At 39.8% G+C, this 17,014-nt stretch overlaps 1 protein-coding gene across 4 annotated transcripts in view; it reads left to right on the top strand.

The window, feature by feature from the left end:
- The window catches only part of FAM151B (family with sequence similarity 151 member B), an 84,102-nt gene that overhangs the window by 16,734 nt on the left and 50,354 nt on the right, over positions 1 to 17,014 (top strand). The window contains exons 3-6 of one of the 4 annotated variants that reach the window (XM_039545146.1): positions 4,772 to 4,989; positions 7,358 to 7,493; positions 12,729 to 12,811; positions 14,040 to 16,303. In XM_039545146.1, coding sequence (XP_039401080.1) covers positions 4,772 to 4,989; positions 7,358 to 7,493; positions 12,729 to 12,811; positions 14,040 to 14,260 — 658 coding nt within the window. In that variant the 3' untranslated portion in view covers positions 14,261 to 16,303. Of the gene's footprint in view, positions 1 to 4,771; positions 4,990 to 7,357; positions 7,494 to 12,728; positions 12,941 to 14,039; positions 16,304 to 17,014 lie in introns of those variants that run through there. The other 3 variants (XM_039545145.1, XM_039545147.1, XM_039545148.1) reach the window with 3 other exon arrangements.

Here is a 17,014-nt window from a genome sequence, read left to right on the forward strand (position 1 = left end):
CACCTCTCCTGTTTGGTATTCCTATTGATTTCATTATGAGGAAAAGGGTAGATGGATAGAACACAGGCATTGCATGGTTCAACAAAAGTACACTAGAAGATATAGAGCTGACATAGCTCTTCTAAGGCCTTGTCTACACTACAGGACTATTTCGAATCTACTTAAGTCGAATTTGTGGATTCGACCTTATGAAGTCGAATTTGTGTATCCATACTAAATACACAAATTCGAACTTCTGAGTCCACATTCACGACTTTTGGGCGGTGCACTGTGGAAGCTATCCTGGGAGTATCCCACAGTTCCCGCCCCGCTGCTGCCATTTGAATTCTGCGAAACAAGCACAGACTGGTGGGACCGCATAGTGCTGCAGGTCTGGGGATGACACAGGTGGCTGCGAACTTCAGGATGTGTGTAAACTTTTCTGAACTGTGTGACTTGCTGCTGTCCCCTGCCCCCCAAACCTGTGACTGTCCACTTGATTTTAAGAGAGCCTGATCACAACCAAAGTTCCCCCTTCCAAAAGCGTTTTTAAAACTAAGGACATGTTTCAGTAATTAATAATAAATCTTCGTTTGACTTTGCATTTCTCTTCTTGGGTTGATGGAAGCAATCATTGCTGGGTAAGTGTGCACACTGACTGAGAGACCCGCTTGTCCAAAGAGATGGACAGCCTCAGCACACCACACAGACTGTCCCTGGTGCCTAGTGACTGCAGGTGTGTGTGTGCCCTGCAGTTGACCCTGCACCCAAGTCTGTACCATGGCATGGGCTGCTGCACTGCATTACAATTCCCCACACACACACCACTCAGTCTTCTGACACGAAACAGAAACAGTGAACACAGTGTAACACCAAAAATAATTTTTAATAAATGTAGTACAGTAGGGGTTGGGACTTGGGGTTGGTTGACTGGCTGATGTAAGAGAAAGAGCTTTACAAAAATAGTTGTCTCAGTTGTCTGAACACGGTCTGCTCCGGTTGGGACAGTTCTCAGTTCCCCCCTACCCTCGCTCTCTTGTAACTTTGGGTGAGGGGGGGAGAGGACTTCTTTTGCGTTGGAGCAGTTGCAGTGCACTGCTCTCCTCCTGCTCCCTGCTGTCGCTGCTTGCAGACACATCGCAGCGCGCTGAGCGTGTTCGCTTGACTCCCCAAGCAGCCAAGCGCTGTTTGAGTCGCCTGCTGGTCTTCCTGCTCCCACCTCCCCCCCGTGCGATGCTGTGTGCGATGCTGCTGACACAGGTCCTCCCTCTGTGTCTCGCCTCCTCTCTCCGGCAAGAGCAGGCAGGCCATCAGTTCCTGGAACATTTCTTTTTTTTTTTTTTTCTAGCCAGCCTCTGAGCCAGCCTGCGGATGCAGGGCAGTCGGGGAAGGGGAAGGAGCTGAAGCTGTGTGAAAGTAGGTGATGATTTGATACATGAACACATGTTTGCCACAAGTAAACACAGTCTAGTTGCAGTTTAGTCAGACCAAACCAAGGGAAGTCTCAGGAGATCTCAGAACTAGTCCGAGAACTCGATATTTAATGAGCGCCTAATTGGCGCGCACTGCGCCATGAGGAGCGAGAGAGAGATCAGCCATCCTCTTGTGCAAAGTCCCCTAGCCTTACAGTACCTGGTAGTTCAGTTAGTAGTGGTTAGCTGTGCTCTGCTGCTAAAAATGTGCAGCAAGCAAAGAAGAATGGATTTGCAGCCCCTCTCTGCCAGTGCACGGAAAGATCACTGAGTGCTTTTCTCCTCTGTGGCCTCCAACACCCCTGTTAAGGCCAAGTCATCTTTATCAGTAAAAAAAAAAGTAAGTCTGGGTCATTCTTATGCAAAGTAAAGTCTTCTTATAACAAGTAAAAACACACATTAACTAATTACTAGAAGCAGATGCATCAGAACGACATTACCTGAGGCGTGCGCGACGGACTCAGAGAGAGAGCCGATGAGCGCCCTGCAGAGACCAGGACCAGGCTGCCACGCTGCCATGCTTGCTGCTTGCTTACCCTTGCTTTGGGCCTGCGACCCTTGCCTCCGCTCTCCCAATAAGGCACACCTCTCCTAAACAGGCACTCAGAGCCTTCCCCTGCTGCTTTCTGCTGAGGCTTTTTGAACCAGCCCAGATCCTTGCTGCTTTTTTTCTATGTCCTAATATTTTTTTTTTTTTTCCTATGTATAGTTTTTATATTTTTATTATATTTTTTTATTTTAAAAATTTACCTAGTTTTTTAAATTTTTATGTTTTTCTAAGTGTCAGCTCAACTAACATACAAGCAAAGGCAAAAACCTGTCCAGCATTGGAAAAAAATGGGGATAATAATCAATAGAGCTGGCTGAAAATTTTCCATTGGAATAATTTTCTGATGGAAAATTCCATATACTTGTGCCTTAATATGCATGCACAGTAGCTGTTTTTACAATCTATGTGGTGATTCCACCCCCACATTTTGAAGGGCATGATCAAACGTGCAATAGAAATGCAAAACCTGAAGGACAGTTGTAAATTGCTGTTTTATATCTTTTGTCCTTAATAATAGAACTATATCTTGACATTTACAGATTTTATGTGTTTATGAAAATACAGAATACCTGGGTAGGCTAAATTCTTTTATTGTTATAGATTCTGTAGGCGTCAGCCAGAAATGGAGAAGGAAGGGGAAAGTGTAGTAGTTTTAAAAAATACATATATTGTTAAAACTAATTTTCAATTCACTCTTCTTTTTCCAAGCCAAGACAAGTTTTCAGCCAAATGCAATGTTTTATAAAAAAGTTTTAAAATAATGTTGCAGTATAAAAATGTAATTTGTATAAAAACATTTTAAAAATACAATCACGTAGTACAAGCACAGCCAGGAGAGTAACATGAGAGAAGCTGCTCTTTTGGACAGTAGCTCTTTGGAAAAAGTACTCCTGGGGAATTCTGCACCAAAAAATTTAAAATTCTGTACACGATATTTTAAAAGTCTGCAAAATTCGGCATATATTTTGTCAAAAAAATGCGATATAATCCATCTGGTTTCAATTATCTTGGTAATTTATTTAAACTACAATACAGTGGATGGAGAATGGGCTTGGGGCACATTGGAGGAAATCCCCAAACCTCCTCTGTCTAATAGTAATATAGCTAGTATTGACCCTTTACTTCTAATTATTAGTCAACAAATATATGCAGTCATATGCTTAAGTGTTACATCATAGGCAAGGGAAGAACAAGTGAAGGCTGGAGACTCAAATTCACAATTTATACTGGCTACTGACCATCTCCAGGAAGGTCAGTAGCAAACAGTTCACGGAGCACATTTTGATAGGAAAATGTTTCAGTTGAAAAATTTTGACCAGTTCTAATCACTAAAGCACCATAAGCATTTATAAGGTCATACTGTTCTTTACAATAAGGCTCCTTTACACCACTCTGGCAATGTAAAGGAGCCTTAAAATTTCTCACCTGTTTTATACTACTGGAGGATTCACTAAAAACAATGGGAACAATTCACTCAGCAGGCAGACTGCTACAGTCTCCTCTGCCTGAGGGAACAGAGCCTGCCCCACACCTACTTCTTCAGAAATACCCCCAAAGTCCTGCCCCTCCATGCCAAGAGTGCTGCAATAGCGAATGAGAGGGACAGTGTCTGTCTCTCTCTCATGACTACGCAGCCTCTGCCCCCCTCCCGCTGGTGATTTACGTCTGCTCTGGGTGCCTAAACCAACCTGTCTGCACTGCCAGGGAGTGGGCACATGATCGCTCTTGCAGCTTCGCTTTGCTTCCCCATCAGAAGTCATTTTTGTGCGAGTAAGCAAAGAAGTCTGCAGGGGCCATGAATTCTGCACATGTGCAGTGATGCAGAATTCCCCCAGGAGTAATAAAGCTGTTCCAGTATTAGAGATTTGTACAGTATATATACAGAAACCTTTTGCATATTACTGCTGTTGGTTAACTTTTTAATCCTCTCCATCAGCATGATTGACTATATAATCCCACTTTTTATGCTGTCTTTGGACACTGGCATTGTGGTGGCACAATGGGGTGCTGGTCCATGAGTAGGGCTCCTAGGCACTACGATAATACAAATAATATCAGTTTGGGTCTTATGTGCCGCTTAATTCCAAGAGCTTGGAATATTAAGGTAAGAACAGGAGGAAGCAGGCAGACGCTCCACCTATAAAGTGTTTCTGGGGAGAAAAAAAATGATTTCCTTTTGTCTAGGGAAATCTGCAAGCTTTTAAAGTATATTCTGAGATGCCTGATATTTATCTTTTGGATTCAGTAGCTTGTAGCAGTGCTAGTTCAGGAACATTTGGAGCCCCTGCAAAGCAAATAGATCCTTCAGCTGCAGTACCCAAGACTGCGTGTGACATTTTTCATCCATCTGTCTTAAATATGCCAAGTGGGGAAAGGAAGAGAGTAGGTATATATGTTCGTGAGTTAGAGAAATAGTAGATGGAGGTGTCCTATTCAACAGGAGAAGCTGAGAATCTCAACTAGGGCACAATGAAGAGAAGAGGAAAACATCTTGATTTATCAGGCAACTCACCCCAGAGCTCTCAGTGAGCATGAAGCTTTCCATACCATGCAACAGTGAGGCATAAATTTACCCACATGATCTTTGTAATCTGGATAGGATTGGGATGGGGCCTCATAAACAGGGGCTCCCCAGCAGCTGATTAACAGCATTGCCTGAACTAGCCCTATCTTGTAGAAACAGTTTCAATAGAGTATGTGTGTATTGTATTTTTTCTCATCATATCACTAGGAATCTGTTGTCTTGCTGATAGTGTGTTTATCTTTACAGTCTAGCAGCGGTGAAGCCCTCTATGATGCTTCTTGAAGGCATAAAGTTGCATCTGAGGCGACCTGTCTGGATTAATGCAGACATTCTCCCTGGACCTAATGGAAGTAACACTGTCGTGGATGCAAAAAGATTTCTAGACACCGTAACTTCATTCTGCCCGGATGTGACGTTATCGTTGGGCTGGACAACTGGGTGGCAGCCTCAACAATGCAATAAAGGTAAAGATGGAAGATTTACACGCTGCAGGGCTTGAAGTTGCCTCCACATTTGCCTCAATAACATAGATGCAATTTCTTTTGCATACATCTGTGTCAGTTTTTAAAAACTGTAATTAGTATAAATAAAATAGACTAAAAGACAATAATTTTATTAAATTTATGTCATTTTGCAACTTAGTATAGAATTGGAAAATAGGGTTTATGAACATATATAGAGCCACTATATTTCTGTTACTGAAGTTAACTGTATTTATTTTTTTAACCTGTTCCTTAGGGTATCAGGGCTTTTACAGTGCTGCTGTCAGTCTTTCCAGCTGTCAATATTTCAGTCCCATCTTGGGCAAAACTTCAACTAACTTACTGCAAGAGCAGGCCCTTAGTATGAATATTCTATTAAATTAATCCTTGTTCAGACTTCTGCAATAATTAGGAACAATGAGATGGTTCAAGACAGTTTGTTATTTCAAACAATATCCTTAATATGTCCTACTGTATTCTTTTTAAATTGTGAAGCTGAATTCTTTGCAAGGGTTTTGTAAATCAGGCCATGTTCACTTCTGCATGCTGATTATCCATGAATTTTTAAAAAGTGAAATTTTAAAAAGTCAAAACAAATCTGACTATCCAAGGAAGTGTAATACGTGTTTAAATATTTAATTACAGTTCACTTCATTTTATGCATACTGGTATTACTCAGACAGGAGCTTTTGTTTCACTCTTACCTCACTTTATAATATAAAAAAGCAGCTGATCTTCTGTGATTGCAACTATTACATTTTCACATCAAAGCTGAGAAACAGAAATGGAAGGCTTATGATACGTGCACTTGTAAAAGACAGCAAAAACAATACTTAGCAGCCAAAGGCACTCATTCTGACACTTGCTAGTTTAAAACTTCACACAGGTACAGGTGGTTGGTACAACATAACTAGTACTGGACACATAGATTCCAACTGATTGTTTCTGCTTTTGAGGAGCTATTTCATGAAACTTTGTTTTCAGAAGAGGCTGGCGTAGGATGTAAGTAAGAGGAATGTTAGAGTAAGATAAGGTGACAGTTAACTATGTATTGCCCTTGCTGGCAGCCTAGGTTTTTTTGGTCTTCCTGTAATCAGGTTGTAACACTGTTGTGTTGTTTTAGGCAGGAGCAGCTAATCATATTTTGATAACAGGGCTGTCTGGTCCTTCTTTCTCCCAGCTCTCTGTGGAATAAAACATCCCAGAGTGCATTGCCCCAAATGGTGATGTTGGTACTTTGTGGATAAAGTTGCCTGGGCATTTAATTCCTGGCTGGGACACTATGTGATATCAGCCCAGTTTTTTCCCCCCAGAGTGCTTTCATACACACAGAGGAAAACAGTGTGATAGGTGTGAATGTACAAATACATTTGATGCTTGACTGTTGTGCAAAATGTGATTGTATGGACACAGTGTAACTGCACTTATTGTAACTGGATATTTGACGTGGTTACCAGCCGCTTATTCAGTCAGAGTTCTACGTATAGGCTGGGCCTATATTAATCTTTTCCCCCAAAAGTTTGCACTTCTCTAACACTGGTGCAGCTTCACCAATGACAGCAACAGTGGGAGCACTGGTGTAGACAAGATGCTGCTGGCCACTAGTGTTTTTACCACTGTGATGTTATAGGTGGCACAGATAGCAATGCCTGTAATTAAGGTTACCTGACACTTTCCATTTAATTAAAGAACAAATAATTTTTTTTACTAGCTTTGAAGCTTGCAAAAATAGATGTTAAAAGCAAGCAATTTTTAAACTGTGTTAAATTGCTTGCTTTTAAACATATTTTCTCCAAGCCCTAACTAAAATATTTTTAGTCACCTCATTTCTGTATAACTTAAAATGATGTTGGTTGTTTCTTTTATTCTTTCTGAAATAGTCTTAGAGTTACCTTTTTTCTTATTCTTTCAAAGAGTTTTTATTTTTTAAAGGGTCACTGTCATTTTAAAAATCATGTCTCCATTGAAGTCAATGGCAGAATTCCCAATTACTTCAGTGGGGCCAGGATTTCCTCATAACTAATATTTATTTGACAATATTACAAATAACACTTAAGTAACTGAAACAGAATTTACAAAAATAATTTATTTTTCACTATTTATGCTGATATTTACTTCTGGCATTTTTCTGAACTTTGACAGTGAAAATGAGTAGTCCGTTTCATTTTTGTTCATAGTCTTTTTTTGTTCAATTTCATTTTTAGAAATAGTAGATTTTCACAAAATCCAAATGTCGACAGTATGGAACAGTGTTATATCTTTTCTAACTATTTTATAAATTATGATACCTTTATATTCTGACAGAATGTGGAGAGTTTCTTAATACTGCATCAAATTATCTTTCCAATAGGATACAGTTGGGCAATGGTGAAAGAGATGGCTCAAATTTGTGACGCACTTACTCAGCCTGTAACGTTCCCTGTTAGAGCAGCTTTGGTACGACAGTCAAAATCTGAGTTGGTTTGGTTATTACAGAAGTCAAACAGGTAAGTTTTAGGACTTCTTGTTTAGTCATTTGCATGATAGAGGCAGATACCAGTCAGATGTTACATATTTATTATATGCACACATGTTACAAACCATATTAAAAAGCATTTTTTTCAAATTACTGTACTCAGTTTTAAAATTTGTTTTGTCATATATTAATTTGCATTCAAGATAGCTACTACATTATCAATAAAAGAGCAAAATGAAATTCTTTTTTTAAATGGGAATTTTCCCCATAAAATATATGGACTAAAGATATTCAGTTTGCCATAATACAGTGGGGCAATTTATGTGTGCGCAAAATATTCTACAAAACTTATTTTTTAAGTTATTTCATAACTGAATCTGCAAAGGCTTGAAACTAAGACACTTTGCACTAAGTTCCATCACAAAGACTTCTCAACTCAAATGTAGTCAAATAGACTCAATAGTTTAATCTCACAATTTGGAATCAATTCAAACCAATTAAAACAGTTGCATTTTGTATATACTTTGTATTAGATTCAGTGTTTACATTTCATGAAATGAATATAATACATTACATGTATTTCATGAAACCCTAGGAGTTCCATTCGATAGCCTTTGTCACTCAATCAAGTTGATATTGGATATATTCCAATTAATTTATTTTATAATTATATAGTAAAACTAAGTGTGATATGTATATCATGAAATATTTGCACTATAAAAACAAAAAATAGCATGTTTCAATTCACCTAATACAAGTCCTGTAGTGCAATCTGTTTATTATGAAAGTTGAACTTACAAATGTAGAATTATGTACAAAAAAAACTGAATTCAAAAATAAAACAATGTAAAGCTTTAGAGCCTACAAGTCCACTCAGTCCTACTTCTTGTTCAGCCAATCGCTCAGACAGGCAAGTTAATTTCCATTTTCAGGAGATAATGCTGCCCACTTCTTGTTCACAATGTCACCTGAAAGTGAGAACAAATATTCTCATGGCACTGTTGTAGCCGGCATCACAAGATATTTACGTGCTAGATGTGCTAACGATTCATATGCCCCTTCATGCTTCAACCACCATTCCAGAGGACATGCATCCATGCTGATGACGGGTTCTGCTTGATAACAGTCCAAAGCAGTGCAGACCGACGGATGTTCATTTTCATCATCTGAGTCAGATGCCACCAGCAGAAGGTTGATTTTCTTTTTTTGGTGCTTTGGGTACTGTAGTTTCTACATCAAAGTGTTGCTCTTTTAAGACTTCTGAAAGCTGATCCACACCTCATCCCTGTCAGATTTTAGAAGACACTTCAGATTCTTAAATCTTGGGTCAAGTGCTGTAGCTATCTTTAGAAATCTCACATTGGTACCTTCTTTGCATTTTGTCAAATCGGCAGCAAAAGTGTTCTTAAAATGAACATGTGCTGAGTCATCACCCGAGACTACTATAACATGAAATATATGGCAGAATGCTGGTAAAATAGAGCTGGAGCCATACAATTCTCCCCCAAGGAGTTCAGTCACAAATGTAATTAACACATTTTTTTTTTAACTAGCGTCATCAGCATGCCCCCTGGAATGGTGGCTGAAGCATGAAGGGGCATACAAATGTTTAGCATGTCGGACACACAAATACCTTGCAATGCTGGCTACAAAAGTCCCATGCGAATGCCTGTTCTCACTTTCTGGTGACATTGTAAATAAGAAGAGGGCAGTATTATATCCTCTAAATGTAAACAAACTTGTTTGTCTTAGCGATTGCCTGAACAAGAAATAAGATTGAGTGGACTTGTAGGCTCTAAAGTTTTGCATTGTTTTGTTTTTGAGTGCAGTTATGTAACAAAAACATCTACATTTGTAAGTTGTACTTTCACAATAAAGAGATTGCACTACAGTACAGTAACTCTTCATTTAAAGTCGTCTGGGTTAACATTGTTTCGTTGCTGATCAATTAGAGAACATGCTCGTTTAAAGTTGCGCAATGCTCTCTTATAATGTTGTTTGGCAGCCGCCTGCTTTGTCCACTGGTTGCAGAAAGAGCAGCCTGTTGGAGCTAGCTGGTGGGGGCTTGGAACCAGGGTGGACCGGCAGCCCCCCTATCAGCTCCCAGCTCCCCTAAGTTCCCTGTGCGGCAGCTGCCCAGCAGGCTATCAGTTGCCGGGCAGTTCAGCTGTCCCTCCCCCCCACTGCCATGTGTTGCTCCTGCCTTCTGCCTTGGAGCTGCTCCCGGGAGCCTCTCACTTGCTGGGGGGGGAGGGGCGAGGAGAGGGAGGCTAATGTCAGAGTGTCCCCCTCCACCCTGCTCCTGCCCCCCATTCAGGGGCGGCTCTAGCCATTTCGCTGCCCCAAGCACGGCGGCACTCCACAGGGGGCGCTCTGCCGGTCGCCGGTCCTGCGGCTCCAGTGGACCTCCCGCAGGCATGCCTGCGGATGCTCCACCGAAGCCGCGGGACCAGCGGACCCTCCGCAGGCACACCTGCGGGAGGTCCACTGGAGCCGCCTGCCGCCCTCCTGGCGACCGGCAGAGCGCCCCCCGCGGCATGCCACCCCAAGCACGCACTTGGCGTGCTGGGGCCTGGAGCCGCCCCTGCCCCCACTTACCCCATCTTCATAGAGCAGAGGGGGACACGACAGGGTTCAGGACAGAGGGAGCTTGCTGGCAGCAGCTGCTGTCTCAACTTGCTGATTTACTTAAAAAGGCAATGTACTTTGGATGGGGTCAGCATACTTAAAGGGGCAATGCGCATCTCTCTCTCTCTCTCACTCTCACTCATAGGGTGTATGTCTCTCTCTGCCATGCTGTCTCCCCTTTCTCCATTTGTGCTGCCTTGTAGAGTGTGAGGCTACATTAAGAACAATGCGTTAACCCTTGAGGGCTCAGCTGAGTGCTAGCTCATCATTTAGCAGTAAGGCATTCCCTGGGAAATATCCCACCCTCTTCCACCCTCTGACTTCACCACCTCAACCAAGCTTCACAATCATCATTGATGTGTACAGTATTAAATTGTTTGTTTAAAACTTACTGTGTGTGTGTGTACACATATGTATATATAAAAAGTAGTCTTTTGTCTGGTGAAAAAAATTTCCCTGGAACCTAACCTCCCCCATTTACATTAATTCTTATGGGGAAATTGGATTCGCTTAACATCGTTTCACTTAAAGTCGCATTTTTCAGGAACATAACTACAACGTTAAATGAAGCATATCAGAGGGGTAGCCATGTTAGTCTGGATCTGTAAAAGCAGCAAAGAGTCCTGTGGCACCTTATAGACTAACAGACGTATTGGAGCATGAGCTTTCGTGCGTGAATTGCATCCGACAAAGTGGGTATTCTCCCACGAAAGCTCATGCTCCAATACGTCTGTTAGTCCATAAGGTACCACAGGACTCTTTGCTGTTAAGTGAAGAGTTACTGTACTTGTACTGAAAAATACTGTTTCTTTTGTTTATCATTTTTACAGTGCAAATATTTGTAATAAAAATAATATAAAGTGAGCAGTGTACACTTTGTAGTCTGGGTTGTAATTGAAATCAATATATTTGAAAATGTAGCAAAACATCAAAAAATATTTTATAAATTTCAACTGGTATTCTATTTTTTAACAGTGCAATTAAAATTACAATTAATTACAATTAATTTTTTAATCATGATTAATTTTTTTGAGTTAATCATGTGAGTTAACTGTGATTAATTGACAGCCCTAGTAACAACCTATTACCATTACCAGTTACTCTGTTAGCTTAAGTAGTAGAGGTTTGTGCTGTGGATGTAAAGATTCCAACCCTACCCATGACACAAAATTCAGGGGTCAATATGGTTCTTCTTAATAGAATTTGTTTTTTCAGGTTGCTTTTTAAACACTTAGGATATTATATACAAAAGAACTATATTAAAAGAACAGTAAACATGCAAAATAAAGCACTCAAAATTAGGAAATGCCAGTATTAAGGTGGAATCTTAAGTCGTTCTCCTTGTGCATGAGCATTATGATATAGTCCAGGGGTCGGCAACCTTTCAGAAGTGATGTGCCGAGTCTTTATTTATTGACTCTATTTTAAGGTTCCGCATGCCAGTAATACATTTTAACATTTTAGAAGGTCTCTTTCTATAAGTTTATAATATATAACTAAACTATTGTTGTATGTAAGTAAATAAGATTTTTAAAATGTTTAAGAAGCTTCATTTAAAATTAAATTAAAATGCAGAGCCCCCCCGGACTGGTGGCCAGGACCCGGGCAGTGTGAGTGCCACTGAAAGTCACCTCACGTGCCGCCTTCAGCACGCGTGCCATAAGTTGCCTACCACAGATATAGTCTTTAATTACATGATCACATACTACTTTTTCCTGTCGGACCTTTTTATTCAGTGGACACGATGGATGGTGCTCACCGAATGGGTAGCTGTTCAATATTTTGTTGTACCCTCACCATTCAGTGTGTGGCTAGGGCCTTATTTACTACACTCTGTTGAAACACTGCACTGAATACAGAATTGTTAACTTCCTCCTGGGCTTTTCTTATAGCACTTACCATAGTTTGAGTAGATCACAAACTTTAAAAAATGTATCTTTACTACACCCTTGTGAAGTAAGATGGTGGTGTTATTCCCATATACAGAGGAGGATCTGAAACACAGAGATCAAGGGCAAAATTGTCAAGTGTCAACTAATTTGGGGTGCCTAATTTGAGAAAGCTAGGACCTGATTTTTTTCAGAGTACTTAGCATTTTATAGTACTTTATATGTTTTACTGCATAGCTCCAATTGACTTCAGTTGTCCCAATGAGTATTCAGTACTATGGCAAATATGGCCCCAGATATCTCAAGGTGAACATCCAGAAGCTGCAGGAACACAATCAGTAACCACCTATGAAGCATTTGGTTTAAGTGAATTGTTTAGCATTGGAGAGGCAGGGATAGAATGGTGAGAACAAAAAGAAATATTGAAAACTACCATTGAGCATCATCTATCTTGTGATCCGGAGGGAAAAAACAGTGTGTGATTATGTAATTAAAGACTGTATCATAATACACAGGCACAAGGATGCTGAATTAATAGTGCCCAGGCAACCTTAATTCTGTTATTTCCTAACTTTTGATTGCTTGACTTACCAACCTTAACATCCTTTAGTTTTGTACATGTAGTTGTATCTGAAATTAAGATACCAGAGTCCTAATTGTTTTAGAAGCCTATTAGTACTGTCTTTCTATGTGTCTGATGCTTTGTACTAAGATAAAAATATGGACTTTTAATAACTCTGTTAATACAGGTACAGCCTGACTGTTTGGACAGGAAGGCATGACAAATACTCCATAGAAGACCTGCTCTACCTCAGAGAGAACTTTGATAAAAGTAGGGTTTATTATGATATTTTGGAACCACAAAACTCTGAATTCAGAAAGGCCATAGGAATAGAAGTATGAATATAAAGGAAATAGACATTGACACTATAAATAGTAAATGAAACAATGAATTCACACTGCTGTGGCTCTTTTGGGTAATATTGATTGTTAATTTGGCTCCTGAACAACTGAGGTCTGAGTATCGCTGGTATAGATATATATGGCCCTCCCTCAGCTCAGAGGACTGGACTAGATGCGCTCTCAAGGTTCCTTCCTGATCTACATTTCTGTGATTCTATAGGCTGATCACATAAATCAGAATTTCTTCTACACACTCATCTCCACTAGTTTCCTGTGAAGGAGTGGGTTTATTTTAAGGGCTCATCTACACAAATTTACACCATAATAACTAAATCTATTGTAATTTACTTCTTTAGTTATTTCGGTGCAAGTCTGCATGTGGACACTCTTATTTTGGAATAAGAACATTGAAATAGGGCACTTATTCCTACATTCACATGTTATCCCAAAATTTGGTCTGAGGCACCCAATAATGGCCTGCCTATAACTGTAAAAAAAAATTGTCAATTTAGCCCATCTTAATGGGTAACAGGAGGTGGCCTGCCTTAGAGGAATTGCCCAGGTTTTACCAGGGAGTTTGTCTCTGCCCCTCAGAGGTCTGCCCAGGACAGACTAGTTCTGTCAACCCGTGAGAGGACACGGATACAGGCTTCCACTCAAAGGATTGACACTCAAGCAGTAATTCTATAAAAACAAAGTAACATTTATTTAAAGGAAATATTCAGTTACCATACATTTAATAATCAAGAAAGAATGCATTGTGAAACATAACCCAGAGCATTGTACAGTTGCATTGCATTTAGAAATCATGTAAGGAGGTGACGTGCAGACTACATAAGCTATATAGCTGATACAATGTTGCACAATACTATACACCTAGATCCTTTATGCATATGTATAAAGCCTTAATGCAGTGCTACAATATAATACCAAACTTATTACAATGTAACATACAGAACCCTTATACATATGTATAAAACTGCATTACAATATTACACATTAAAGGACATTACTAAATAACATTCTATGAGTGCTGATCAGGCAATCATAGAATGGGTGGGGTAAAATCCATTCAGACACAGGCATCCATCTTTATTTACAATCAGACCCATGCATGCCTTATCATTAAGAAGGAATTATACTTACTTTCTTTTTAGAATCCCTCTGCACTGTCTATGGTCCTTCTGCTCTGTCAAGGATTTCAGTGATATTCAGGCTGCTGCTGCTGCTGCTCCTCTGCTCTCCGTTCTCTGCTGCTGTCTTCTGCTCTGCGCTCCTGCTCACCCACACACCTACCCTAAAGCCTGTCAATTCTCTGCCTTATATATTATTTTTGATCTTTTCTAATTGGTTGCTCTCTCTCAGTGCTAGTAATTAGCATATTTCCTCTCTATGGGGTGATACCTATTCAGCCAATCAGCTTTACCTGTCATTTGAGCGAGACCTGGCTGAGAATCTCTTTCTTACCTGACTGACCCATCCCTTAATCTCACCTTGCTGTAATTTATTTCACCCCAGTTACCTGTCTGTTATTGGTCAATTCAGCCTGAGTTCTCCATTTTAATTTTTCTAATGTAAAATCATTGCAGCTGCCATTTTGGAAACCTGCTCTAACCTAACACTATTTATTACTTATCAGAAAGCCTTAAATCATGAGCTAACTATATTTGTATTCATGTTTAGGCATTATGATATTGTCACCACTTTTGTTATGCTAATTGAGGGAGGTGACTTTTACAATGTTTCCTCTCTTCTTTGCATATTGACAGCTGCATGGCTGACACCTCTCCTTGGTGCTGCTAATTTTCTTACACAGCATAGAGCAACTAAAAGCTTCTTGTATCAGTCCCCTCCTTGGTGGGTGATATACTTATCAACCCACCACTTGCTTAAATAGTGAATTCAGTGGATGTTTGGTCTTGTCCAGTATTGGCTCAAGGCTCTCCTGTGAGACCGAGCAGATACCTCTTCTTACTGGCACAATTCCTCACCATCCTTGATTCTCACTAGGGTCACACTTTCCTGTGTGCCATTATAGTTTCTTTTAAGGCTTGCGGACTGTACATGCTTTAGCCGCTTAAATTTTTATTTTAACCCAGCACACAAGGATAATAAGCATAAATGCCATCATAATCTGAAATGCTAATATTGTCACAACAGGCTGTAAAATTGTATTAAAGAACCCTGTTGCTCTTGGAGACCATCCCAAGAACACTTTCCAACTGTTGTTTTTGGTATCACTTTTTATACACTCTATAATGTGCTCAATTTTCTTAGGGAGTGGTGAAGAGTAATCATAGCCTTTTGTGCATTTTCCTGAGCCCTTTGTTGTTGTCTTTGTAAGTCAGGATGATCCATTAATTGCTTAACTAAACTTATATTTATTCCTAAAAGTATTGGATCAATCTTTTTATATATCTGATAGTGATCCCTAATTTCCTCATTACCAATTTCAGGTAGCATGAATTTGAAATTCCAACCAATCGTCAATGTGATATTACAAAAACATTTGTTTTCATAAGGGTTATGAGTTATATTGAATACGTGATTAACTTAAACAATTTATACCATCTTCTAACACATACACATTTATTTCCAATATATATAACGACTGATCCATTAAATGGGAAAGGGTCTAGCTGATAATGGCTTTTTCCCCTTTCGTCACTTAAACATATATCATATGACTGGATTGTACACTATTAAAGTATATCCAATTCCACATTCTTCCATACAGGCCTCAAGTTCCACAGTTTTCCATGTAAGGTTTTGCCTTATGGCCTATAGTTTGTGTTTTATTGGTTTCATTATACTATTATTATTATTTAACCCTAGCTTTACAATAGGAGATATCCATTCTATTTGGGCTTTGGACATTATGACTGTATGTAGTAATTTGATTCATTTGAAGATTATATTTGAAATTTATCATTTTCCACCAGGAATATAACTTTTGTTCTGCCCTAGTGGCATATGTCCACATTATACTTCTTATTTCTAAAGGTAAAATTCCACTCATCCCATCTCTTATTATGTCTTTCACCACATCATTAGTCCAAGTCTGTGCTTATATGCAAGCCAGTGCCATGGATACATTGTTTTGTAATACTTCTACGATATGTAGTATGGCTAAATGATCAGCCTTTTAAAATTTTTCTGAGCCAGGGAATAAACTCGCTATTAGGTGATGGCGAGTGCTTATGTAATTTGAAGATGTTTTAAAAGGTTTAGACAAAGCTCCCAAGTGTTGTCCTACTGCATTTAATTTATTAGCAAATACTTCTACATCTATGCTATTCAACACTCCGAGTTCTGTACCTGCTCTTCCTACAGCTGTATCTATTAAGCGTCTTTTTTTTCTATTAGTAGTGGCTTTTAATAAAAGTTGGATTTCTGTCCATTTTTTCCATCCCACAAACAGATTCAGTGTATTTAATACATTGTGGCTATATGGATGAAATGTTCATAGAGGCTAAATCTATTACTACCTTTTTCAGGAAATAAGTAGGATCTATTATTAATTGTGTTTTAACATCCTCTCTTACTATATAAGGACCAACATTAATAGGTTTATGTTTGGATATCCATAGAATAGTAAAAATATAATTGATCTGAGGGCCAGTAATTCTCCATGTTCCGCTTCCATGTCTTTTTGTTTTAATTACACTACCTTCATCCCAATAGACAAATAAAACTTGGCCTGTACCATTTCCCTTACATTCACTATCCCCTATTATTTGTCTATACCAGGGATTGGCAACCTTTGGCCCGCGGCCCACCAGGGTAAGCACCCTGGTGGGCCGGGCCGGTTTGTTTACCTGCTGTGTCCGTAGGTTCGGCCGATCGCGGCTCCCACTGGCTGCGGTTCGCTGCTCCAGGCCAATGGGGGCTGCAGGAAGTGGCGCAGGCTGAGGGATGTGCTGGCCACCACTTCCCACCAAACCTGTGGACACAGCAGGTAAACAAACTGGCCTGGCCCACCAGGGCACCCTGGTGGGCCGCGTGTCAAAGGTTGCCAATCCCTGGTGTATACCAAGGTGCTTGCAGGCTCAATACTCTACTAACTCCTCCTTGCGGATCACTGACGTTAAATAAAGCATCCTTTATTTTAGCATTGTTGTGAGCCCATTTT

The sequence above is a fragment of the Mauremys reevesii genome, linkage group 6, assembly GCF_016161935.1.
Source record: "Mauremys reevesii isolate NIE-2019 linkage group 6, ASM1616193v1, whole genome shotgun sequence".
NCBI classification, from domain to species: Eukaryota; Metazoa; Chordata; order Testudines; family Geoemydidae; genus Mauremys; species Mauremys reevesii.